The 26403-nt window shown below is 42.7% G+C and overlaps 1 protein-coding gene across 8 annotated transcripts in view; it reads right to left on the bottom strand.

Moving 5' to 3' along the window:
* Nucleotides 1–26403, bottom strand: part of POU6F2 (POU class 6 homeobox 2) — a 586518-nt gene that overhangs the window by 15849 nt on the left and 544266 nt on the right. For all 8 annotated transcript variants that reach the window (XM_049893986.1, XM_049893978.1, XM_049893984.1 and 5 more), the window contains 2 exons: nucleotides 21768–21974; nucleotides 1795–1963 (listed from right to left, as the gene is read on the bottom strand). In XM_049893986.1, coding sequence (XP_049749943.1) covers nucleotides 1795–1963; nucleotides 21768–21974 — 376 coding nt within the window. The remainder of the gene's footprint in view (nucleotides 1–1794; nucleotides 1964–21767; nucleotides 21975–26403) is intronic.

Below are 26403 nucleotides of genomic sequence, written 5' to 3'. Positions count from 1 at the left end.
TCTGTCCTGTGACCTTGTTGCCATTTACAGAGTATTCTGCAGCACTTTATGTAGAATATTCAGTTGGAACAAAGTTTGAATTTTTTGCCAGGATGAGCACTCCATTTAAACAATGCTTTCAGAATAATGGCTGTTAACATTTATTGAGCACTTATTATTTGCCAGACAACATACTAAGTGATCTCATAATGATCTCGTTCAATTCTTTCTTTTTTTTTTATGATGTAGGTGATATCATGGACCAGTTTTACAGAGGAGCAAACATATTCAGAGAAGTTCAGGAGTGTTTGCTGAAGACAGTCCTAGTAAGATGGAGCAGGGATTCAATCTCAGGTCTGTTGGACTACAGACGCTGGATTGGGCTTAGTACAAAGTGAAGGGATAATGCTATTAATGACTAAATTTATAGCATGATGACCATGCACCAGGCACTGTTCTAGTGGCTTTGCATCCACTGTCCCGTTCAGTCCTTACAACAACTCTATGAAATAGTTCCTATTGGGGAAAATCTGTTAAATTCATTTTATCCACGATTTTATTCGAGTAAGACTAGAGTTTCTGGCCCAAATAAGCAGGTTCCTAAAATAACTGATGGAAAACTCCACGTCCTCTAAAACGATTTGGTACTGAACCATCTTTAAGATCAAGAGCATCCAGCTTAAGCCACTGAAGTACCTGGGCATTTTAATATCTTTCTATAGTTCTTCACTCTCTTCTCCATTCCATAGTCATCTTTCTTGCCTAAATTATTCATATAATGATATGGATGGGTGCTTGTGGAGGAGAGGGAGGACATAAAAACCTTCCATTTTGCTTCATGTTACTAGACTTACCCCATGTTAGGTGAGAATCCCTCCTGTTCCTATTATAACAGGTCATTCATGACACTTAACCAAACAGTTACTCACATGAGTCCTCATTTTATGGCATAGATGCCTATATATTGTTTTAATCCTTTAAAGGACTGGATAATTGGTCCCTGGTGAATAATGATCTATGTACATGTACTGTAATCTTATATATAGGCAAAAATTGCACCAAAGGTGAATAGTAGACATTAAATTACATCTTTGTCCCACTCATTTTAGCATTCTATTTGCATGTATAAATATGCTGTCTTCGCCTAGGTCCAAATACCATTTCTAAAAATTATATATAAGGCCTTCTCAGAGAGACAGATTTGTAGGCTTATTTTATGTTACTAGTGGTAGTTCAGAGATTTTCCATGTGCTTCCAGTCCAGGCAGCTCCCCCGACATGCCCCTGAAGGTGGCTCATTGTGCACACACACCCACCCGCCCACAGGCACCCTCTCTTTTATTTGCTCTGACACCTACAAACAGAACGGCAGGGGACTTCAAAAGCACAGAAAAGCAGCTTGACCTGCAGCTGAGCGCCCGTTGTTGGTTATTTCAGCTCTGAGCTGTGTGGTTCATGCCCTGCAAGCTGATCAGTTTCTACCTTCGGAAGAGGCAGGACTGACTCAGCACATCAGGAGCTGCTTGGCATGGAACCACTTCCCCCCAGTACATGTACTCATCAAGGTGGGGTGTGCTTTGGGTGAACCCTTCGGTCCTGGGCATGAGCTACATCCCAATATTGGCCTAGTCCCTTAGAGCAGAACCAGGGAACCCCTCTGCAGGGCTGAGAAAGAGAAACAGAGAGAAAGAGGGAGAGAGAGAGGAGGGGAAACAGAGAAGGGAAGGGAAGGGAAGAGAAAGGAAGAGAAGGGAAGAGATTGCAAATAGGCAATGAGAAGGCCACAGTGTTAAACCGAGCCAGAAAGGATACTTACTGCTGACTAACTGGCCCACACTCAAAGCTGAAGAAGAGGAGGATGAGGAGGAAGAAGAGGAAGCCTGCCGGACGGGACTTTGAGACATGGAGGCTTGGCTGTGAGCCAGGTGCAGGAGGTTGCCTTGGGAGGCTGCTTGACCCATTGACGTCTGGGAGGGTTGGTGGAGCTACACGGGGGGATGTAAAAAATACACAAATGAATGAAAAATTAGGGGAAAAACTCCAAGGGAACAGAAGTTTCAGATGGAGTTGAATCGTTTTATTTCCAAGGATATATACTTCTCAGGAAGAGTGCATAGTCTACAGAAGAGGCAAGAATTTTTACGTACGTAATATGTTGTTGCTTACTTGACAGGTATTTTATTCGGAATTCTAAATATATTATTAATTCCCTACTTGGCTTGCTGGAACACCCAATTTTCTACATTTCTCTACCATGGCTTGTGGCTGGACCCTTTCTGCTACACGATTGTAGCTGACTTGACAGCCTGCTCAAATATGTATAGATAGAAACAATGCTTACAATCAACTTGGAATGCAAACCTCAAACTTAATAGATGAGCTGTACCAAACCGTTATATCCTCTATCACCAGGATTTAGGGAAAGTTCCAACTTAGGCTGAGTGTATATGATATAGGAACTTTCTGCTCTCCTGACAGAAGCATCTGGATGGATTACTGTGGAGCTGGAAAAAAGGCTCTCTGACAGCCTATGGAAAATTAAGGAAGAGGTTAGGGGAGCCAGGACAAACCAGAGTTGTTGTCGACTCTGACTCGTGAAAACCCTATGTGCATCAGAGTAGAGCTGTGCTCCATGCTGTTTTCAATCACTCATTTCTTAGAAGTAGATGGCCAGGCCTTTCTTCTGACGTGCCTCTGGGTGGACTTGAATCTCCAACCTTTTGGTTAGCAGCCAAGCACTTAACCATATGCACTCCCCAGAGCCTCCTCAAAACAAAAACAGCAAGTAATATTTGTAGCTACTAGTTAATTGCTTTCTTACTCTGTGCCAATCAATGTGTTAAGGTCATTCATGTCCCATCTCATGTAATTCTTTTCTCAGCCTGTGATGTGGGTACTAGTCTCACCTCTTTACAGATGAGGAAGCTGAGGTACAGAGAGGTTAAATGATTTTATAGGCTTTTCCTGCTACCGTGCTGCAGCTGGTCTCACTCTGGGGCCTGAGCTCTTAGCCATGATGCCACACTTAAGAATGAAATGTCTTCATGTACATTTAGTCACCAGCTCCTTTATGGGTTATTAAAAGATTGTGCTCTGAGAGGGAAGAGGGGCTTAGCCGAGGAGAGGAAAGACAGAGGAAAGGGAAATGATTCCAGTGCTGGGTCCTCGTGGAGGCCCAGGGGTGCCCTCAGCAGTAGCCACCTTTGTCAATTGGATAGTTTTACCCCCACGACCTACCTCCCTGGTTTACAAAGTGCTTTCATATCCATCATCACACTCACAGAGGTATGTTGTTGCTGTTGTTTGCTGCCGCTGATGGTGATGCCATGGATAACAGAAAGAAAAGCTGCCTGGCCCTGCACCATCCCCACGATCGGTTACAGATCAGACCATTGTGAGGCACAGGGTTTTCATTTTTTGATTTTGGAAGTAGATCTCCAGGCCTTTCTCCTTAGTCCATTTTAGTCTGGAAGCTTCACTGAAATCTGTTCAGCATCATAGCAACATGCAAGCCTCCACTGACAGACGGTCGATGGCTGAGCATGAGGTGCATTGGCTGGGAATCGAACCCAGGTCTCATGCATGCTACGGCAAGATTTTTTATAAAACAGGAGGCAGTCTGGGAGCAGAGCAAACCACAAAACAGGTGCCAATCTTTGGCCACTTTCTCAGTATCTAAGGGCCATCCTGGGTTGTTTCAACTTCACCTTTTCGCTGCTTTCCCAAAGTCTGTGTATGTTTGTTTTTTTTGTCAACTTTATTGAGATATAATTTATACATACTAAAATGCACCCATTTTAAGCATACAGTTCTATGAGTTTTGTCAAATGAAACTACCACCACAATCAAGATACCAAAAACAAAACCAAACCTGTTACCGTACAGTAGATTGTGACTCATAGTGACCCTATAGGACAGAGTAGAACTGCCCCATAGGGTTTCCAAGGAGTAGCTGGTGGATTCGAATTACTGACCTTCTGGTTAGCAGCCAAACTCTTAGCCACTGGGCCACCAGGGCTCCTCGATCAAGGTATAAAACCTTTTTATCACCTTATAAAGTTCCCTCATCCCCTTTGCAATCAGTTTACCCCAGCCCCGAGACCCAGACAACCACTGATTCGCTTTCTGTCACTACGGATTTGTTTGGCATGATTCTAGAGGTAAAATCACACAGTGCGTACAACTTCAGTATCTGGTTTCTTTTGCTTGGCATACTGCTTTTGAGATTTATCCCCTTTTATTTGTGTGTATCAGTAGCTCATCCCTTTTATTGTGGAATAGTATACCACTGTAGATAAACAGTCAATTGTTTATCCATTCATTTGTTGATGGACATTTGAGTTGTTTACAGTTTGGGCTATTTAAGGGGGTTTAATGAATAAGGCTGTTATAAATATTCCTGTACAAATCTTTGTGTATCCTTCTGTATTGGTTTCTCTTATACAAATACTGAGGAATGGAATTACTGGGTCATACTGTAAATACATTTTTAACTTTTCAACAATCTACTGAACTGATTTCCAAAGTGGTTGTACCATTTTATATTTCCAGCAGCAATGTATGAGAATTCCAGTTGCTCTATATCCTCGTCGAGATTTGGGATTGTGAGCCTTTGTAATTTTCTAAAGTGTTTTTTTCCATCGAGTTAACATATTACCTTTAAAACAATTGTTGGTAAAGTGCTACTTTGGAGAACGTGTTTAAGGAGCTATTTTCCCGTCTGCTTCCTTGTGGTAATGCATTTGCTCACCTGATCCATATAACATTCCCATGAGGTAGATATGCCTGGCTTGATTATGGGGATTTTAAATTTGAAGACACCAGTTAGATGAATAAGGAAGACTGAAGAAGAATTGACTTCTTTGAATTATGGTGTTGGTGAAGCATACTTAATATACCATGGACTGCCAGAAGAATGAACAAGTCTGTCTTGGAAGAAGTACAACCAGAGTGCTCTTTGGAAGCGAGGATGGCAAGACTTTGTCTCACGTATTTTGGGCGTGTTATCAGGAGGGACCAAAAGTAGAGGGTCAGAGAAAAAGAGGAAAACCCTCAAGGAGATGGATTGACACAGTGGCTGCAACAATGGGCTCAAGCATAACAATGATAATGAGGATAGTGAAGGACCGGGCATTATTTCCTTCTGTTGTATATAGGGTTGCTATGAGTCGCAACTGACTCAGGGGGCCCTAACAAGTAATAGATGACTGCCCCAAGGCCATGTGGTTTTCTGAGTGGCAGAACCCAGTCTCCCAACTGTTAGTTCAGGGTTCTTCCCAGGGTGCCTGCAGGCAGATTTCTAGTAAATACCCTTATTGTTACACAACTGTGCTAAGTGGAGGCTAGATTATGAAGCAAAGGTAGTTATAATCAACACGGGAACCCAGATTAATATGCATTGAGCAACTGCCTAAGGTAATTAGCCAATCTGCTGAGCACATAATCAGCAATTGAATCCAGTAAATTTTATTCTGTAGGGAGACATATTAAACACTAAATCTATTTTTAATTTGCTTAATAAAATGTGATGTATATTTGCATGTCAGTCTACTCCGGCTAAACTATTGAGCTGTCCTTCTAAATACTGCTACTTGACAAAAGCTTTTTACAGGTTGAGTTACTGAATCATGAGGTAGTCTTCAGTTTTATCATTCCATCAATATTTTATTGGCCCTGGGTGTGGTAAAGTACCATCAAGGAACTGGATAAGACAATAATCAATTTAAATATTTCTTCTTCAGATGCAATGCCATAAAGGAAAAATTACTACGCTGCATCTTACATTATAGTCACTGAACTAAGAGGGGGCTTATGCATTAAGCTGTGCAGGAGATGAAATTCGAGAGGAAAATGAAATAGTTCTCTTAAGAACTTGTTCTATGTCTACACAGTCAAAGACAGAGATGAATCTAAGGTTCCTAAGAATCTAAGAAAGAGATTTTTCTTCCAAGGTAAATAAGCACTTTTTGTTAAGGACACTGGTATCTTGTTTATCCTCCAGAGTTCAACTGGACAGTTCAGAAAAACCAATAAAAATTCTTGAAGGTTCTTACTTGTCAAGAATCGTGAAGATTATATAGACAGTAACATCCTAATGGAGTCCATATGTCTCACTCCACTTGCCAGTGTAGACGTGTATCTGTTAATTCTAGAATCACTGTGAACCCTGATAGAACAGCCTAGAGATCCACGTCTCTTTCATCACTCTTACTCAGGGAAAGAGAACAGTAGAGGTACCACTTCTGTTATCTTCCATCCCTAAAACTATAATTCTTTTGGGTAAAATACGAAAACTAGCACTAGTAATATCAAACTAAAATCTGATATTCTTAGTTAAATATTTTTTAATCTTTCTGTTTTATGGTTAAATAATTTAAGCTATATATACATATTCTTCAAATAAGAAAATACAAAGCAGAGATTTAAGCCTACTTCATGAAGCAACTCTGTGGTTCAACATAAAATTTTAATGTACTTTAAATAAACAGCACTAGGAAAATATTTAATTTTACTTAATTACGTTGTTTCTCAGATACTGACTTAACTGTGAAAATCATGTATAGTTTGATTTTGCCTAATCGTTGGATAAAGAAACATATGTAAATATTCAAAACATAACTGGCCACAACAACTGGAATAGTTTATGAAAAAAAAAAATGTAGGGAGTTAGGGAAAAATTAAACCATGAGGATGAACTTATTCCTTAAATGGAGAGAAAGGGAAACTTAGAAGCTCTATAAAGAAAGATGTTTTATTATATTGCCTTTATCTTGAAAGGCCAAGTCTATGGGTCCCATTTATTGAATGCCTCCTGAGTGTTTTTAACATCCATTGTTTTTAATTCTGGCAATAGCCCTCTTTGCTAGGTGTTGGTGATACCACTATAGAAAGGAAACAGAGACCTGACTAAATGACTTGTCTGAGATCACACAGTGCTCTCAGCTCTGGTCTAGCGTTGCAGGTGAGTGGCTAGAAGTCAGAGAAGCTGTAGGAAGCTCTAGTTGGGAAGTATGGAGACAAATGAGACGTGTTCGAATTGAAAGCTCATGATGCGCTGCACTTTAGAATTGATCAGCACTAGTATTTTTTTTTTTTTTTTCTAGTATAGGGTCGGTATGCATAGGGATTGACTTGACAGCAACAGGTTTGGTTTTTTTGGTTTAGTGTAGTCATTATGCCTATCAATTTGAACATATCTCATTTGTTTCTTGTAAATATGAAATTTTAATAGTTTAATTATTGGTTTAGAAAATATTCTCTACAGATCCTAAAATATTTAAACTTTTATGTTTTTAAGAAAACAAGGGACTCTCAGGTGGCTAGGGATTTTCCAAAAATATTATTTTGATTTTACTGTAATCTGGAGACACATCTTGGGGTTGCATAAAGATTGCCCTTTGCTTGGTATAATGAATCTGAATTATTTCTAATACCCCAAGCTTACTTTTCTCTGTATTACTTCCTGTTTATAGGTCATGATTACTATTTACTCACCACACCCTGAGTAGACTGTCTATGGAGTCTCGCAGTGATGCAGACAGTTAATACGCTCCACTACGAACAGAAAGGTTGGGGGTTTGAGTCCACCTAGAGGCACCTGGGAAGAAAAGCCTGGTGATCTACTTCTGAAAAACTAACCGCTAAAAACCCTATGGAGCGTAGTTCTACTCTGACACATAGGGGGTCGCCATGAGTTGAAATGAACTCTATGGCAATAGTTTTTTTTTTTTTAAATAGAAGCTGGAGTTTATCTCCTTCTGTTGTTATTGTTAGGTGTCATTGAGTTGGTTCTGACTCATAGTAGGACAGAGTAGAACTGCCCTATAGGGCTTCCAAGGAGCAGCTGGTAGGTTTGAACTGCCAACATTTTGGTTAGCAGCCTGAGCTCTTAACCACTGTATTACCAGGGCCCCTTATCTCCTTCTAGGTTCAGATAACTAATTGCTTTCTTGCCCTATTTCGAGTTGTGACCAAAAAAGACCAAACCTGCTGTCGTCAAGTTGTTTCTGACTCATAGCAACCCTATAGGAAAGAGTAGAACTGTCCCATAGGGTTTCCAAGGCTGTAAATCTTTACAGAAATAGGCTTCCATAACTTTATCTATAGAGCAGCTGGTAGGTTCGAACCACTGACCCTTTGGTTAGCAGTCAAACACTTCAACCACAGCTCCACCAGGGCTCTTTCAAGCTATGAGTCATGTGTAAATAGGCTCAGAGCAGGGAAAGTCAATAAGAAAGGAGGAGAGGGAAAGGGCAGTTCACGTTAGCCTAGGGTTTGCATTAATCAGAGAAGAAGGGAATGAAGTCCATCCTATACACAAGATGAGAGACAGGAAGGAACATGAGTCAGAGCCTGAAAAGTTTTATATTTCCTGCTGGCTCTAACAGGCTGGCTTCATTGGTTTGTTTGTGTTGGTTGGCACTACCAAGGTGTATAATATATTCAACAAAAATAAATTAAAAAAAAAAGCACTCTTTAAATGCTTTCTAGATTTTCTGTGCCACTGCTTCCCATATATTGTTCATGTGTAATGCAGTATATTTTTAACAATGTTTTAGCTCTTGGGATAAAGCATCTTCTAATTAAATTCACAATTGAAATAAAAATAAGTAGGGCTGACAAGTGTCTTGGAACATGGGATAAAATGCAGAATGTGCTAGATAGTTGGAAAAGCAAATGCATAAAACAGTAAAATTCAAATGGGGTTAAATACAGAGAAATTCATTTGAGGAGGGAAAAAAAAATCCTCGAAATATGCAAAGGCAAAATGTATAACATCTAGCCTTTTAGAGACAGATCAGGCTGCCATAATGAACCACAGCTACATGCCCCATGTGGCGGAATGGAGAAAGTTAATAGAGCCTGGAGAGGTCTTACAGAAGCAAGAGCATGCAGGAAGATCATTGTGATCCTCCCTACCCTCCATGCTCTGGCTGGCATTTTTCTTCATACTGTATTTTGTTGGAGGTCTCATAACAGCTAGAGAAATTAAGTTAGTGGTTCTCAAGATTTAGCATGCATCAGAATCACCTGGTTGTTGTTGTTAGGTGCTATTGAGTCAGTTCCGACTTAAAGCGACTTTGTTTACAACAGAACAAAACACTGCCCAGTCCTGTGCCATTCTGACAATTGTTATGCTTCAGCCCACTGCTGTAGCCACTGTGTCAATCCATCTTGTTGAAGGTCTTCCCTCTTTTTCACTGACCCTCTGCTTTACCAGGCATGATGTCCTTCTCCAGGGACTAGTCCCTCCTGATAACATGTCCAAAGTACTTTAGGCTAAGTCTTACCTTCCTCAATTCCGAGGAGCACTCTGGCTGTCCTTTTTCCTAGACAGACTTGTTCATTCTTCTGGCAGTCCATGGTATATTCAATATTCTTCGTCAACACCATAATTCAAAGGCATCAATTATTCTTCGGTCTTATTATTTATCGTCCAGCTTTCACATGAATATGAGGCAACTGAAAACACCATGGCTTGGGTTTGCTAAAACACAGATCACTGGGGCCCATGCACAGAGTTCTGATTCAGTAGGTCCAGGGTGGGGTCAGGTATTTGTGTTTCTAATAAGTTCCCAGGTGATGCTGATGCTGCTGGTTGGGGGACCTCACAAGATATTGGAAGGAGTTTCTCTTAGAACAGACATTCTTGGGCGGTGCAAAAGGTTAATGTGCTTGGTTGCTAACTGAAATGTTGGAGGTTCCAGTCCACCCAGAGGCACCTCAGAAGAAAGGCCTTGCAATCTACTTCCAAACAATCAGCCATGGAAAACCCTATGAAGCACCATTCTACTCTGACACACATGGGTCACCATGAGTTGGAATTGACTTGATGGCAACCAGTCTCTTAGAACAAGGGTAAAGAAAGTGAATTTATGATGCATAGACAAGAGAAGCCAGAGCCCAGATTTAATAAGAACCTTTGCAGTTCTACTCTGTCCTATAGGGTCACTATGAGTTGGAATCAACTTGATGGCAATGGTTTTTTTTTTTTTTTTTTTTAACAGATTAACAATTAAAAGGACGTAACGAATGCATGAATATTGTTGGGGAGTTCATCCTACTGCTGACAGGACAAGAGCAGAGGTGTTAGATTTGCCGAAAGTTGTAGGATTGACATTAGGACAATCGAACTTGAAGTCTTCAGGCCTTGGAACGTAATGCCACAGAGATTTTAGACCTTTGTGGAGTTTGCAAAAATGAAGAGGGGTTGTCTTTTGCCAGAGTTTAGGGGTTTATTGGGCTTTCTTCCCAGCTCTATTCCATGACTCTGAGATATCAACTTAGCCTAAGTTGGAAGAAGAAACCCAATTTTAATTCTCCATTACAGACACTTCCCTGTTTGCAGGAGAGTAAGTGTGGCAGAGGGACATTGGCAATTCAGTGGTAGAATTCTCACCCTCCATGCAAGAGACCTGTTTTGATTCTGGGTGATTCCTGGCCAATACACCTCATGCATAGTCACCAACCATTTGCCAGTGGAGACTTGCATGTTGCTATGATGTTGAACAGGTTTCAGCAGAATGTCCTGGCTAGGATGGACTAGGAAGAAATGCCTGGTGATCTACTGCCAAAAAGCAGTCAATAAAAACCCTGTGGATCAAAACGGTCTGCTCTGCAACCAATTGTGGGGATGGCAGAGGACTAGGCAGCGTTTCATTCCATTGTGTATGAGGTCACCATGAGTTGGGGCTGACTCCATGGCAGCTAACAACAAGAAGGAAGAGTGTGGCAGAAATGCCTGTGGCTTCAAGGAAGAGAGAAGAAAGCAGCCTCATTGTTGCCAGACACAGAGGAGGATGTGAGTGAGTGAGGAGAATGAGGAAAGAAGGATTCAGTGGAGATACCTAAGCAAAGGAATAGAAGGCCAAGGCAGTCATAAAACACACAACAGGAGCTCAGCAGGAACAAATGGCGAAACAGGAGTTAGGTTTTAGCGCAAAGTGGAAAACAGGATTAATTGCAGTTGAAGTAATGAGGTGGGAGAGTGTGGTGAGAGGAGTGGGTTGACATTCAGTAAAGACATAAATAGAGAAGACAGTGTTGCTTGGAAGTTCTTCACCAGCTGTCGGCAGCACCAATTTGGAAGATGCTGGCAAATGACAGAAGACACCGACTGGAAAGACACACATGGGCCTGAGCCGGTGTCTTGGCAGCAGCAGCTCTGGGATGCTGGTGCTCTAGACAATGAAACACTGCAATTCAGCAGCAATTAAGTTAAACATGATTTCCCAAGCACCTCCCGTGGGCTGGGTTTTGCAGCATGTGGGCACAGATGAATCAACCTGGTCCCTGCCCTTCAGGTGCACCCTTCTAGTGATCCAGGAAGGTGTGTAGGCTCATAATGACAATGCAGTCTGACAAAAACCAAATAGAGTAGCGCATGGGAGGGAGCAGAGGTGAGGGAGCAGGGCAGGGAGGCTTTATGGAGGAGGTGACAGTGGATCTGATGAGCAGGAGTTTGCCAGGCGGAGAAGGTGGGAAAAGGTGTCCCGAACCAGGGCCACAGAATGTGCAGAAAGTGGGGACTGTGTGTGGCTGAGCTTGGTAGAGAGTGACCAGGTGAGACCAGAGAGAGGAAATACTCCCAAATACAGACTGGAAGGCCAACAAGCTGTTTTGCATGCAATTCACGGATCTACTTTTCATTCACTTAGGGAACCCCCTTGTTGGTGGAACTGTCTCATTTATGTCTCATTCTGGGTTCCTCCAAGTCAGAACCGGTGATTCAGACTGGTGCTGGGGAAGGAAGTTGATTTTTAAAAAAACCGTTAAACTAACAGTATTTTTGTATTTACTTGAAAAGAAAATGGATGGATTTGGATAAGCACGTGGCATTTTACAGAGCTAATTTAAATACGCCAACTTCCACTGGCTTCCTATTAGCACCAAGATTATTTCTGGAAGACAAATTGAGTGCCTTCATAGAGGGTAATCTCTAAGCATTATAGCTGTTGTATTTAATTTTTAAAAAATTTTAATGTTTCAATTTTAAAAGTTGCAATATTTTTCCTTTCAAATGTCTTTACCCTTTAAACGACACTAAACAACTCCAGTTAATTCTTGCTTGGAATTAGTCAAGGGAAGAATAAATATACACAACAATGATGGCTTGTGCAGCATATGAGGAAATCACTAATTCACATCCACAGGAGAAGGGGAAAGAAGACCTGGAGTTCTGGGGCCACGGTGACTTTGGGGGGCATTTACCGTAAGTCACAGCAGTTGTAGAATCCCATGGAGAGAACGAAAGGTTACTTTTGAGCTCATCCAAATATTTTCGTATTAAGCAGGTTTGTTCATATTTTTTTTTTTGTTGAACAGGGAGATCTTTTTTTTTTTTTTAAATCTAGTACTTTCCCGACTTATTTTCTTGCATTGCTCACCAAGGATCTCTGATGTGATACTGTGGAAGCTATATCTAGGGCTATAGGATCCTGATGAATTTTTGTTCTTTTTAATACTACGTGGATCTCAGATGGTAACTTTGCAGATTCTTTTCAATCTTTCATCACTGAAAAGATAAATCATCATCAAGACTGGCTGACGCCCTTAGATTTTATTCAGGCTCTTTTAAGTAGAGGTTGTTCTTGTTAGCTGCTGTCTATTCAACTCTGACTTGTGGCCACCTTACGTATAAAAGAACAAAATGTTGCCCAATTCTGTGCCACCTTAATGATCGTTGGTATGTTTGAGTCCACAGAATTTGGTACCAGGAGTGGTGTGTTGCTCTAACAAATACCTACAATGTGGAAGTGGTTTGGGAGGCTGGAAAAGTTTTAAGGTGCCTAACAGTAAAAGGGAAACGCTGGTGGCCTAGTGGTTAAGTGCTAAAGCTGCTAGCCTAAGTGTTGGCAGTTTGAATCTACCAGGCGCTCCTTGGAAACTCTATGGAGTAGTTCCACTCTGTCCTGTAGGGTTGCTATGAGTCAGAATCAACTCGATGGCAATGGTTTTTAATAATAAATGCTAGCCTGGATATCCTTCAAGAGACTGCTGGTAGAATTATGGATGTCAAAGGCAGTTCTGGTGAGGACTCAGAAGGAAGCAAGCAGAGCTATAGAGAAAGTCTCTGTTATCTTGCAGAAGGCATATGGTGCCAGCAACAGAATGTTGCTAGAAATGCAGACGTTAAATGTGCTTCTGGTGAGGTTTTAAAAGAAAATGATGAACATGTGATCAGACAATGGAGGAAGGGTGATGCTTTTTATGCAGTGGCAAAGAACTCGTCTGAATTATGTTCAAATGTTTGGTGGAAGGTAGAGCTTCTAGGTGATAAACTTGGATATCTGGCTGATAAGAGTTCTAAACAAGATCTTAAAGGGGCCACATATTTTCTCCTTACCACTTAGAGTAAAATGTGAGAGGAAAGAGATGGACTTAAAAATGAACAGTGCAAAATGAAAACAGAACTTAAAGATTTGGAAAATTCTGTTGTACAAACTAAGGACACGTGTCCTAGAATGTTCACCAAGGACACGGCTACACAATCTTGTTAAAGAGGTTAAGCCTGTGACTGACAAATCTAACCAACTGCCACAGCAGAAAACCCATTAGCTTAGACTGAAGGGGACAGAGAAAGAACGCTGTCTGCCTCCTGGAATTCTACAGGCAGGAAACAAACCAAAGGAGCTACATCTGTTGTCCTCCATGAAAAGAAAAAGACATCGCTAGAGCAGTTCTGAGATCAGCAGAAATGTTGGAAGGAGCATGGGAATCAGGGCCTTCTTGGTTTCAGTGGGTCCTGGATCTCGAAAGGTGGGGACACAGCCTCCTAGGTTTCAAAGAGTTGGATCTTTGCCAACTTGGCTCCTGAGTGTGGTGCTGCCATTAAGGTGTTCCAGGGGGATGGAGCTGCTGAGGGGGCAGGCCTGCCAAGGGACAGAAGAAAGGGACCTGCTGAGGCAAAGGGGGTAGGGTCCCCACTCAGATGGATTAGGAGAATGGGTCTACCCAAAGCAGAGGGAGCAGAATCGCCATCCCAGTGGGTCTAGAAGGCAGAGCTGAAGCCCAGGGCCAAGGGGCCTGCACCTGGAATCTAGGGGGCATGGCAAACACCCAGAATCTATAGGGTGGGGCCATTGCCCAGATCTCAGAAAACAGGATTTTTTTCAAGCTCTGAGAGCTAATGTAATTTGTTCTGCTGGGTGTTGGACTTGATTGGTGCCTGTTTATCTCTTCTTTCCCTCCAATTTCTCACATTTGTAACGGAAATGTCTACTTTGTGCCTGTTCTATCATTGTACTAAGGAAACAAATACTTATAATCTAGATTTCACAGGTTCACAGATAAAGAGGAATTTTGTCCCAGGATGAAATACACTTAAAGTCACACCCATATTTGATTTAGATGATTCATAAGATGAGATTTTTGACTTGGAGTTGATTTAAGATTTGGGGGATGATGTGATGGGGTGAATGCGTTTTGCATATGGCAAGGGCATGAATTTTTGGGAGCCAAAGGATGGAGTGTTATGGGTTGAATTTTGTCTCCCAAAAATATGTGTTGTAAATCCTAACTTCCATGCCTGTGGTTATGATCCCATTTGAGAATGGGTTGTCTTTGTTATGTTAATGAGACAAGATTAAGGTAGGGTGTGTCTTGAGTCAATCTCTTTTGAGATATCAAAGAGATTAAACAAGTAAGCAGTGTAGAGATGGGGTAAGATAGATGCCAAGCCACAGGGAAATCTCCAGGGAACCAGGAAGCAGAAGCAGAAGCTGAAGAGACAAGAGCCTTCCTTTAGAGCTGACAGAGAGAGAAAGCCTTCTTCTAGGGCTGGAGCTCAAATTTGGACTTTTAGCCTCCAAAAGTGTGAGAAAATAAATTTCTGTTTGTTAAAGCCATCCGCTTGTGGTATTTCTGTTATAGCAGCACTAGATAACTAGCACAGTAACTTTGCAGATTCTTTTCAACCTTTCATCACTGAAAAGATAAATAATCATCAAGACTGGCTGACACCCTTAGAATTCACTCAAGCTCTTTAATTAGAGGTTGCTGTTAGTTGCCATCTATTTGGCTCTGATTCGCGGCAACCTTACGTATAACAGAATAAAATGTTGCCCAGTTCAGAGGCGTAACTAAGGTATGGCAGGTAGGGCACATGCCCTGGGTACTGCCTGAGAAGGGGCACTAACAAGCAGTTTCTATTGGTCATTGCAGTTTCCACTGCCAGCTGTGAGAGATCATTCAGCAATTTAAAACTAATTGCCATAGGTGCTATTTTCTGTAGGTAGACCCCTGTTGGTCCTGTGCCATCTTCATGATCGTTGGTATGTCTGAGTTCATTGTTGTGGCTATTGTGTCAATCTCATTGAAGAGTTCCCTCATTTTCACTGACCCTCTACTTTACCAACCATGATGTCCATTTCTAGCAATTGGTCTTTCCAGATGACATGTCCAAAGTAAGCGAGAAGTATCGCGAGCCTTGCTTCTAAGGAACATTCTGGTCGTATTTCTTCAATACCGATTTGTTCCTTCTTTTGGTAATCCACAGTACACCAGAATTAAATTAATGCTGTAAGTATTTTTATTAAATTAAAACAAGCCACCCTAGGTCATCTGGTCAGGAAGCTCTGTAGTGCACTTCATGAACGTAGGCTTCCTTCTGATGGTGAGTTAGGGAACTCTCCGCTCCCATAATTTATAACTCATTTCACTGTTGGAAATGTGCTCTTATGAAATCAAGAATCTGTCATAAATCACATGAAGCAAGGAATTGAGAAAATTCTCTACTGTACAACAGAAATCCTCTGTTTTTTTAGTGGTTGTCCATATTATATTTCTTCAGTGTAGAGGGTAGTATTTAAAAAAAAAATTGAAGAGCTTTTTATTTTTTGGCTCTGGGAATTTTATGATCTGCTATTCTCAGAATCACAGCTTTTATATCAGGGACTCAGACCTGCGCATCTCTTGCCGATTTGCCCACCTTGTGAACTTTACTACATGTGCTGAGGGGTTTCAACTGCAGCTGATGCCAAGAAGTAAGAGCATTCATTTGTTCCCATGATTTTCCTCGATGTTTCTGACCAGGTTCGTCCTCAGTTCCTCTGATTTTTCTGGGTCTGGGATAGGCTGCTGGTATTGGCCTCGGACAAGAGGGGTGAGCTTGTTGACACCTGCTGTGGCCTGGGATGTTGACTGTAGCTGACATGAGTTGGATTTGCAAGGTACACCCCCTAGAGGCTGGCTGTTTCTTCTCAGTCACTAAATCTCCAATTCTTCAGTGAGGAGGACAGTGGTAGTGGTTAGGCCAGCTGGGAAGCCTATGCTCCTGTGGTCATAATGAGGTTTTATGCCAGGGACCAACAGGTGCTGTGAGAAAATTTCCAGGATGCCTTTGGGCTCATTTGAAAGACCACGGAAATGAATTAATGATGTCAAGTGTGGACAAGGTTTTGAGGAGTGGTGCCATCATGGCCTCATATTTGCCATTTCTTGGTTAGGCCCTTCTTCTGCATCAAAACTGTTCTACCTCCAATCTAGAGCTGTAATTTTATATAACGGCAACAGTCTATCACCCACACACCCTCTTCTGACATTCGAGGTGAGAAGCCACAGCACTTAACCATTACGCCACCACGGTTTCCGAGTGAGAGCTACTTTGTATTAAATGTTAATGATTTCTAACTAATTCATCACCTTTTTAGCAATTTACAACTTGGCTTTGCTGACAGAAATAGTTTTTAGCAGATTGTACTAAAAGAGGCTATCTCCCCATTTTTTCCCCTAGAGATCATTTAGAACCGATAAAGCTAGGGTGTTTTAAAAGCCAGCAGAAGATAGGAAATCTTGATTTATTTTGGAAACCATTTCGAGGATAAAGAATCCAATGGAAGCTTGTAAATAGTAAAACAAACAAGCCAGCTGAAGAGAGGAAGGGAAAGCTCTTAATGATATGTTTGGCAGGAATTGCCAAACTGCCTGGAGTCCCGGGGGTGGGGGGTGCTAATGGTTAACGTGTTTGGCTGTAACCTAAAGGTTGGAAATTCTAGTCTACCCAGAGGTACCTCAGAAGAAAGGCCTGGTGATCTACTTCTGAAAAATCAGCCATTGGAAACCCAGAGTTCTACTCTGACACACAGAGCTGTCTATGAGTTGGAACTGACTTGATAACAACTGTTTTTTTGGTTTGCACCACTGCCTGGGCTAAAGCTGAGGTAGGAGAGGGTGGCTGGGAATCTTGGCTTCACCGGCTAGAGAACAGTCTCAGTGATTTAGATTTAGAGAGAGAATCAGAGGCAGTGAGATAGGAAGGCTCCACCTCTGGGAGATGTGTTCAGACCTGGCTCCATTTTTTGAAGCTGATTACCTCACTAGATGGACACTCACATAGAGCCATGTGGTCAGGGACCATGTCTTTCTTTTCCAGCGCTATGTACCCAGACTCTAGCATAACACATAGGAGGCACTCAATTGATATTTGATTTAAAAAAAACGAACTGGATCTTCATGGTGTCGGTGAAATCCATGGCACTTACTGCAGATCCTGGTTCCATCTCCCTTGCTAGACTGTAAACACCATGAAGGTAGGGCGCATGGTACCCATCTTGCCCAACTTCATAGCCTAGGTTCCTGGCACAGTTGCTTGGCATAAGGTTGGTGGTCAATGTACATTTCTACTAAAAAGATTTTTATTTTTGTTGAACAAGTGAATGAATTTTCCAAGCATAGGCTCTGAGAGTCAAGCATGGGCTGTTTCTATGGTTGGATCAAGAGCCAAACGGAGGCAATGTCTGAGGCCCTGGAAGGATGCTTCTGCTTTGTTGCAGATGAATGAGGAGAGTGGTACTTTCTTCTTTCCCTTTCTGTTGTATTTTATTCCCTTGTTTCCTAACCAGTTGCAATTGAGTTGATTCTAACTCAGGGGGACCCCATGTGTGTCAGAGTAGAACTGTGTTCCATAGGGTTTTCAATGGCCAATTTTTCAGAAGGAGATCCCCAGGCCTTTCTTCCAAGGTGCCTTTGGGTGGACTCGAACCTCTAACCTTTCCATTAGTGGTAAGCAGGTTAACCATTTACACCACCCAAGGATTCCTTTCTTGCTTTCTGCTCTACATTATGTGCTTCCCCAACAACACATAACGCCATCTACCAGGTCACACACTGTTAGTCTTCACCTTTTCCTTCTACTATCTCTCCTTTATCAGAACATCCTCCAACTTTACATCTGGATCTTAGACTTGCCCAACTTTTGGTTCTCAAACCCAGTTAATGGAACTACGTGTATAGAAGTATTTCAAACAGAGATAAGCCAGGCTTTAAAATATTACAATAAAGAAATAGAGGAATTGATGTTATTCCCTCGCTTTATGTGATTTTATCCCTGCAGCATTAGACATTGTTGTCCACTTCCTGCTTCTTGAAACTCTTTTTCTCTTGGATGGTAGATCACCTCACTCTCTGGTTCTTCTACTATCTGACCATTTCTTCACTCTGTCCCTTCCCTTCCTCGTCCATCCCTTAAAAGCTGGTGTTTGCCAAGATTACTCCTCGTTCTTCCTTCCTTCCCTCGTTCCTCATACTTTTTCTGAATGTCTTCACTTGTTCTCGTGCCTTCAGCTCTCACATGTGCGCTAATAACTCCAGATTTAGCTCCTCTGTCCTGAACTTTACAATTCTTGACCTTTATTTTCAACTATCTAGTACACACTTTCTTTTTTTTTTTTAAATAATATTTTATTGTGTTTTTAGAGAAAGTTTATACAGCAAATTAGGTTCCCAGTGGTTAAGAACTCGGCTGCTAACCAAAAGATCAGCAGTTCAAATCCACCAGCCACCCCTTGGAAGCCCTATAGGGCAGTTCTACTCTGTTCTGTAGAGTTGCTGTGAGTCAGAATCAACTCACTGGCAACAGGTTTTTGGTATTATACGTATCGTTCAGTGACATTGGTTACATTTTTCACAATGTGTCAGCATTCTCGTTATTTCCATTCTGGTTGTTCTGTTTCTATTAATCTAGCTTCCTTGTCCCCCGCAACCCACCCCGCAAAGCAAAGATGACTTTGCTTTGGTCTCATACAGTTGATTATTTAAAGAAGCACAGTACTCACAGGTGACATTGTTTATTGTATAAGCCAATCTATTATTAGGCTGAAACGTGACCTCCAGGAGTGGCTTCAGTTCCAAGTTTAAAGGGTGTTTCAGGGTGGTAGTCTTGGGGGTTCCTCTGGTCTCTACCAGTACAGTAACTGCGGCCTTTTTCAGGAATTTGAGTTTTGTTCTACATTTTTCTCTCATTCTATCTGGGATACTCTTCCAGTTCACACTTTCACTTATTTTTGTTTGTGTTTTTGCTTAAGTGGCTTCTTTATACTAGCTCCTTCGCTACTTCAGCTTAACCTCCGTACCAATACCAGAGTTGTTTTATTGAAAAGTAAAGCTGAGCATTTCATCCCTCTCTTTAAATACCTCTCATAGATTCCCAGAGCTTCAGGGTAAATTATCATCACCATCACCGTCATCACCATTGTCATGATCATACAAGTACGCACTTGACACCAGGTGCTGTTCTATTAACTCATTTAATGCCCACAACCACTTTGAGGTAGGTACGGTGTATCCCCATCTTAAAGATGAGGAAACGGGGCTACAGAGATGCCGAGCAACATGTTACTATTTCACACAGAGACCAAGTCCATCCTTTTTAGCTGGATTATGAAGCCCTTCCTCGACTGTCCTTAGCCTCCTTCTGTGCTCTAATCACACAGCCCTTTCTCCTGTCTCTCAACCCTCCCTCCTCTTTCATGTTTGTCTGCCTTTGCTCCTGCTGTTCCCAGTGCCTGGAAGGTTGCTAACTAGCTTCTCATTAAAAAATTAGTACACATATCTTTTTGTGACATTGGTTACCAACCCCATGACATGTCAACACTTTCCCTTCTCGATCTGGGGTTCCCTATTACCAGCTTTTCTGTCCCCTCCTGCCTTCTCATCTTTGCCCCAGGGCTGGCGTGCCCCTTTAGTCTCATTTTGTTTTATGGGCCTGTCCAATCTTCAGCTGAAGAGCGAACCTCAGGAGTGACTTCATTACTGAGTTAAAAGGGTGTCTGGGGGCCATACTGTGGAGGCTTCTCCAGTCTCTGCCAGGCCAGTAAGTCTGGTCTTTTTTTGTGAGTTAGAACTTGGTTCTACATTTTTCTACAGCTCTGTCCAGGACCTTCCACTGTGATCCCTGTCAGAGCAGTCAGTGGTGGCAACTGGGCACCATCTAGTAGTGCTGGACTCAGTCTGGTGGAGGCTGTGGAAGTTGTGGTTCATCAGTCCTTTTGGCTAATCTTTTCTTCGTGCCTTTGGCTAATCTGTTCTTTACCTGCTTAACTCTTTCTTACTCATCCATCAAGACTCAGATCCTTAACCATCTTTTCTGTGAAGACTCAAACTCCCCTGGGCTGAGTTAGTCACGCTGATGGTTAATTTTATGTGTCAACTTGGATAGGCTATGGTGCCCAGATATTTGGTCTAGCAGTAGTCTAGATGTGGCTGTGATGGTATTTACATGAGGCTTTTAAAAATTAAGCAGGTTACCCTTCATAATGTGGGTGTGACTCATCCAATCAGCTGAAGGACTTATGAGCAAAAACTGAGGTTTTCTGAGGAAGAAAGATTTTGTCTGAAGACTGGAACACAGATATTCTGTGGAGTTTCCAGCCTGTTACCTGGCTTAAGAGTTTCAGATTTGCTTTTCCCAACAATCATGTGAGCCAATTACTTAAGATAAACCTTTCTATTGTTGTTGCTGTTAGTTGCTGTCGAGTCAATTCTGACTCATGGTGCACCTATATGTAAAGACTAGAACTGTGTGTCATAGGGTTTTCAAGGCTGTGACCTTTTGGAAGCAGATCGCCAGGCATGTATTCTGAGGCACCCCTGAATGGATTCAAAACGCCAACCTTTTGGTTAGTAATTGAGCGTTTAACTGTTTGTGCCACCCAGGGACTCCACTTCTCTCTCTGTATGTATGTATTTTCTTCGTTCTGTTTCTCCGAAGAACCCTAATGCAGTCACTCCCACCTCTGTGCTCATACAAAACTTGTACACACCTGCCCTGTTACAGAATATTCTCTACTTTATTGTATGATGGGACTCAGTTTATAAATCTGTGTCCCTAAGATCATTCTCTTTCTTTCTTTAACTTAGCATTTAGCAATGGCCTACTATACAGTGGGTTATCAAAAAATGTTTGTTGAAGGAACCAATTAACTAGAAGCACCATGTGGTCTGGGACCACATCTTCCTTTTTCAGTGCTTGATAGCCAGAGTCTAACATAACACATAAGAAGCACTTGATTGATATTTGAATGAAAAAAATGGACTGGATCATCATGGTAATGGGGAAATCTGACCATCCAGCAATTGCTACGGTTCATTCCTTAATATGCAGCCAGCAGTCTTAGCAGCATCAACTTGGGATCACTTGGTGCTTAATAATTTTTTTCATTTAGAGGTAAGACATAGGTGCTCTTGGTTTCTTCTTGATCACATTAAAAAAATCATCTCAAAATCAAGTGTCATGAAACTAGGTAATAAGAACACACCGCTACTGAATTTTAAGCCACTCCCTCTGTAATATAGTCATATTTTTAGATTTGAAAACCATTTAGTTATCACCTACACTCACTAAGAATGGAAAATAAAACTACTTTCCTTTTTATAAGTGTTGTTAGTTAGGATTAGTGGGATTAAATATACTGTAATCCAAAAACGACTTTTCATTGATGGAGCCCAAGTGGAAGAAAGGAGGTCAGGAGAGGTGTCCGAGGAGACCTGGCTGCCTCGACATGGCGTCTTTACCTGCTGGCCTGGCTTGATGGGGGAAAGCGTGATGCCCTGGGTGTTGATCACTGGCAGGATCTGATTCCCGATGACTGTGGCGATGATCTGGCCCTGGGCGTTTGTCAGGAGCTGGGGGGTGATTGGCTGCACCTGAAGGCCCTGAGAACCGCTCGCCGCTTGGCCCGACGGCCCGGGACCAGGCATCAGTGGGATGGTCCCAATGATCTGCAAGAGACAGGCCAGAGGTGAGGAGCCGGCCCTGGGCCGTGGTGTACCTGTATGAGGATCCCTCCGCGTCTCTGGGGAATGCTACTTGAAGCTGACCCGAATGTACCAACGGGGCTGGAGACGTGGGTGTGGGGGAGAGTGACAGGGGATGTCCTTATGAAGAAGAGATAAAGGCACATGGCCTGACTTCATGTGAGGGAAGGGAAGAAGTCTTTAAATAGTACAAAAAATCACTGGTAATGGCATAGACACGTGGTTTCTACCAGGGGGGCACAGCCATCTCCTTTTCCTCAGAACCAGAGAGCTGGAGAACTCGCCGAGGCACTCCAGGCCCTTGTCTACCCGGGAGCCGCATACCTGTCCCTGAGTGCTCCTCACACAACGAGCTTCAGTGCATCTGTTCCTCCACCTGCAATTCCCTCTGCTCTCCCCATCCCTTCAGCAGCATCGAGCTCTCTCTCAAGGTCAGGAGTCAACTCCCCTGGGGGGCTCTCCCTGACACCCCCAACAGGATTACCAGAAAACCAGCTTCTGTGGAGTTGATTCCGATTCATGGTGACCCCATGTGTGTCAGAGTAGAACTGTGCACCACCGAATTTTTATTGGCTAAATTAAAAAAAATTTTTTTTATTGTGTGTTAAGTGCAAGTTTACAGATCAAGTCAGCCTCTCATACAAAACCTTATATACATCTTGCTATGTACTGGTAGTTGCTCTCCCCCTCTCTGCCCTGTGTTTCTGTGTCCATTCAGCCAGCTTCTGTTCCCCTGGGGCCTTCATATCTCCCCTCCAGACAGGAGGTGCCCAGATAGTCTGATGTGTCTACTTGATCCAGTGACTAAATTTTCGAAAGTACATTGTCAGATCTTTTTTCTGAGGCACCTCTGGTAGGACTCAAACTTCCAACCATTAGTCTAGCAGCTGAGCATATTAATCCTTTGTATCACCGAAGGACTTCCCAGTAGGATTAAACCAACCAACCAACCAAACAAACAAAAAACCCACTGCCATTGAGTCGATTCTGACTCATAGTGACCCCATAGGATGGAGTATAACCGTCCCACAGGGTTTCTAAGAAGCAGCTGGTGGATTTGAACTGCTGACCTTTTGGTTAGCAGTTGTAGCTCTTAACCTCTGTGCCACCAGGGTTCCTCCAATAGGATTAGGGCCCTGTTATAGCACCAGCATCTTCATGGTGGCTGAGAGTCTGAGCTCTACAGTCAGAGAGGAGATTCTGTTCCCAGCTGTGCCACCCACTTGCTGTGTAATGTTAGTCAAGGAACTCAAGCTGTCTGAAGGCTTGGGCAGAATTAGGTTTATAAACAAATCCTTGCAACACTTAAAATAGAGGGGAAATGACTACTGAGGACTGAAATTAGAAAAAAAAAAGTCAATATTAAATGATGTGTTTTAATCTGGGACCTAAAGGTTAGTGATTCAGGTGGCAGTATGGGCTCTTTGCAGAGGCCTCAGAAGTCCCTGGGTGGCACAAATGGTTGAGTGCTTAGCTACTAACCAAAAGGTTGGGGATTCAAACCCACCCAGAAGCTCCTTGAAAGATTTGTTTCCAAAAGGTCACCGTCTTGAAAACCCTGAAACATATAGGGTCACCCTGAGTCAGTATGACGACTGGTTTTAGCCTCTGGCCTCAATGAATGGATTGTGTGGATGGTCAGTAGGAGGGGCTTGGCTGGATCCAGTTACCGTGCTAAAGAGGGAGGGGGTGTGCTAGGGCAGTAAATATACAGGGTGTCCATAACATATGGAAATGGAGACCAATGTACATATGTTGTCAGGGACAAACGTAATCTGTAAGAAACTAAAATAACATCTATGCTTCCAGACTTACGGAGTTCCCTGATGGGGAGTCGTGGAGCTTGCTGTGTGAAGCTTACTTCCCTCCACACCCTGTAGGTTGGTTAAGCAGCTCTGCTTGGCTTTTGGCTTCAAGGGCAGCCTCCCAGACATGCACTGAGATAACATAGCCCATGGGCCACCAAGGCCTATTGGTAATAATACCTCAGCTAGTGTTTTTACATATAAGATTTGATTTCGCTCTGTATTCTTATATCAACTCTATGAAGTAGGTATTAGTCAAACCTCCATTTGAAAGATTAAAAAATGGGGGCTCAGGGAAGTTAACTGACCTGGCCAAGATTATTCAGCCTGTAAGCTGGAACTGGAGCCTTGGTGGTGCAGTGGTTTAGAGCTCAACTACCGATCAAAAGATGGGCAGTTCGAATCCGCCAACTGCTCCTTGGAAGACTACGGGACAGTTCTACTTTGTCCTGTAGGGTCCCTATGAGTCAGAATCGACTTCATGGCAATGAGATTTTTTTTGGTAAGCTAGAACTATGGAGCCCTGGTGGCACAATGATGAAGTGCTCAACTGCTAACTGAAAGGTGGGAGATTTGAAAAGACCTGGTGTTCTGCTCCTGTACAGCGTAGGAAACACTATGGGACAGTTCTGCTCTGTCCTATTGGGTCACTATGAGTCGGAATTGACTGGATGGCTCACAACAACAACCTGGAACTGAAGTCCAGGTCTGGCTGATCCCCAAATTCCTGTTTTTCCATTGTGTCACCTGACTCCCAACTGCATGGAGGACACTGGAGGGGACCAGCTCCTAGTGAAGGCACCACAATCCTTTTTGCAATCTCCCACTAGACAGGGTTTATAAATGACTCCATTTTTGATTCCCGCAGTATCCTAAGCAGGACCTTGAACATATTTTCTCAATAAGTGTTTTTTGAATGAATGACTGGTTTCTAGACTCAGCTATCACATACAACCGGGAGCCCAGGAGAACTGTGAGACCACACCACTCGCTGACAAAGCTCAGGCTGCAGAAATGGCCCCTCCTCACTTGGCAGTTGCTTCCACCACAAAAGCCCTGTGGGATGGTGCTAATGGATGAACTGTGTGAGTGTCAGGTATCAATGGCAGTTCCCGCAGTTGTCAATGGATGCTGATAAAGGTCAAGTAATTACTGGGAGAGAGGTCAGCAGTCCCTTAGGGAGTTGGCAGCCCTCAGTCTCACTGAGCGAGCCTGTGGTGTCTGCCCAGCAGCATCAGCAACAAACTCGTCCCACCCGTGTGAGCAAGGTCAGGAGGAGTCCACATCAATAGATCAGAGCTCATAAGTACTTTATTGATGAGTGGTCTTGCATTAAACAGCTCAGGATTCAAAGGCTGTTTATATGGCCCTGCAGGCAATATAAGAGAGGCTGGGAGAGCATCTACATTGGATAATTCCCCTTTCCACACATGCCCACAAAACTTGACAGTCAACCTACCCACCATAACCCACTCACCCTGGCTTCCCCCAATTTCTGAGCCTGGAAGCCCAGCTCCATCTGATTGGCTTGGGTTGAAAGCCTGTGGAGGAAGCTGGATTCATTTATGTGGCAGGGTTGTGGGCTCTATTTTAGGCAGGATTTCAGTGTGTTTAGGCATCCAGGAGAATGCTTCAGAGGGAGGCATGGCACAAGACAGAGGACATGCTGGTAACGAACAGAGCTGCATTCCCGCCGCAGAAGATTGACACGCGTCTGCGCTTGCTTCATTGGTAATGAGACTGCTCTGCTAGCTTTCTGGGCAGAAAGAAGGCAGGCAAACAGGAGCGAGCAATTCACCAGCCTCTTCCCTAAGTATCACCTCCTTTCTCAACACTGCTGTGACTTTACTAAAACACGTGTGTCCCTCACCACATCACTTCTCTTCTCTCGTAGGCCTTTGCATCACTTAACCAGGATCAGATAATGCTAATGATGGAGCCAGATAAATCCGTAAGGGCATTACTGAAAGAACCGTTCAATAAAGAGAGTTTGGGGGTATGAGGTGAGGGTGGGGTCAGGAGAGGTTCTGAAGTAAGGAAGCCTTCTGTGAAATTATACATTTCTTATTTTTTGTTTCCCTTTCAGACGAGTTGGTATCAGCATCTCAGCATATCAGGAACTTGGCAGTGCATTGAGGGGAGTTTTGTAATATTCCCCGATGTATTATAACATGCTGGCTTTAATTTGTTTCCATTCATTGAAGGGTGGAGATTATCTCACACTGTGTTGTCTAAGAATTCAAGGATATTCCTGTTTTACTTAGCCTGGTTCTTACTTCTCTTCACACTTCCACAGATCTTACTGAAACTCCCCTGAGGACTCTGACTTCAAAGTGATCACAACAAGAGAAAGAGAAGAGCCAAGGAAAGGTCTGAGATGCTCAGTACTTATGAAAAGTTGTCAATTTTACCCTTGAAGATAGTATTTTAAATTAAAGCCCTTTTGATATTCAAGGGAAGTATTTGCATCTACACATATTTTAACTAAATCAAGAAATTAAAACTGAGGTCTGAAAAGGCTTTGGGCATCTCTGATTTGAGGGAAAAGGAAGAAACAGGATGTTTTTGAAACAGTTGCCTCAGCTTTT

This window comes from Elephas maximus, chromosome 8 (genome assembly GCF_024166365.1).
Source record: "Elephas maximus indicus isolate mEleMax1 chromosome 8, mEleMax1 primary haplotype, whole genome shotgun sequence".
Classification (NCBI taxonomy): domain Eukaryota; kingdom Metazoa; phylum Chordata; class Mammalia; order Proboscidea; family Elephantidae; genus Elephas; species Elephas maximus.
The sequence above is the reverse complement of the archived record's forward strand: the minus strand, read 5'-3'. Positions and strand labels throughout refer to the sequence as shown.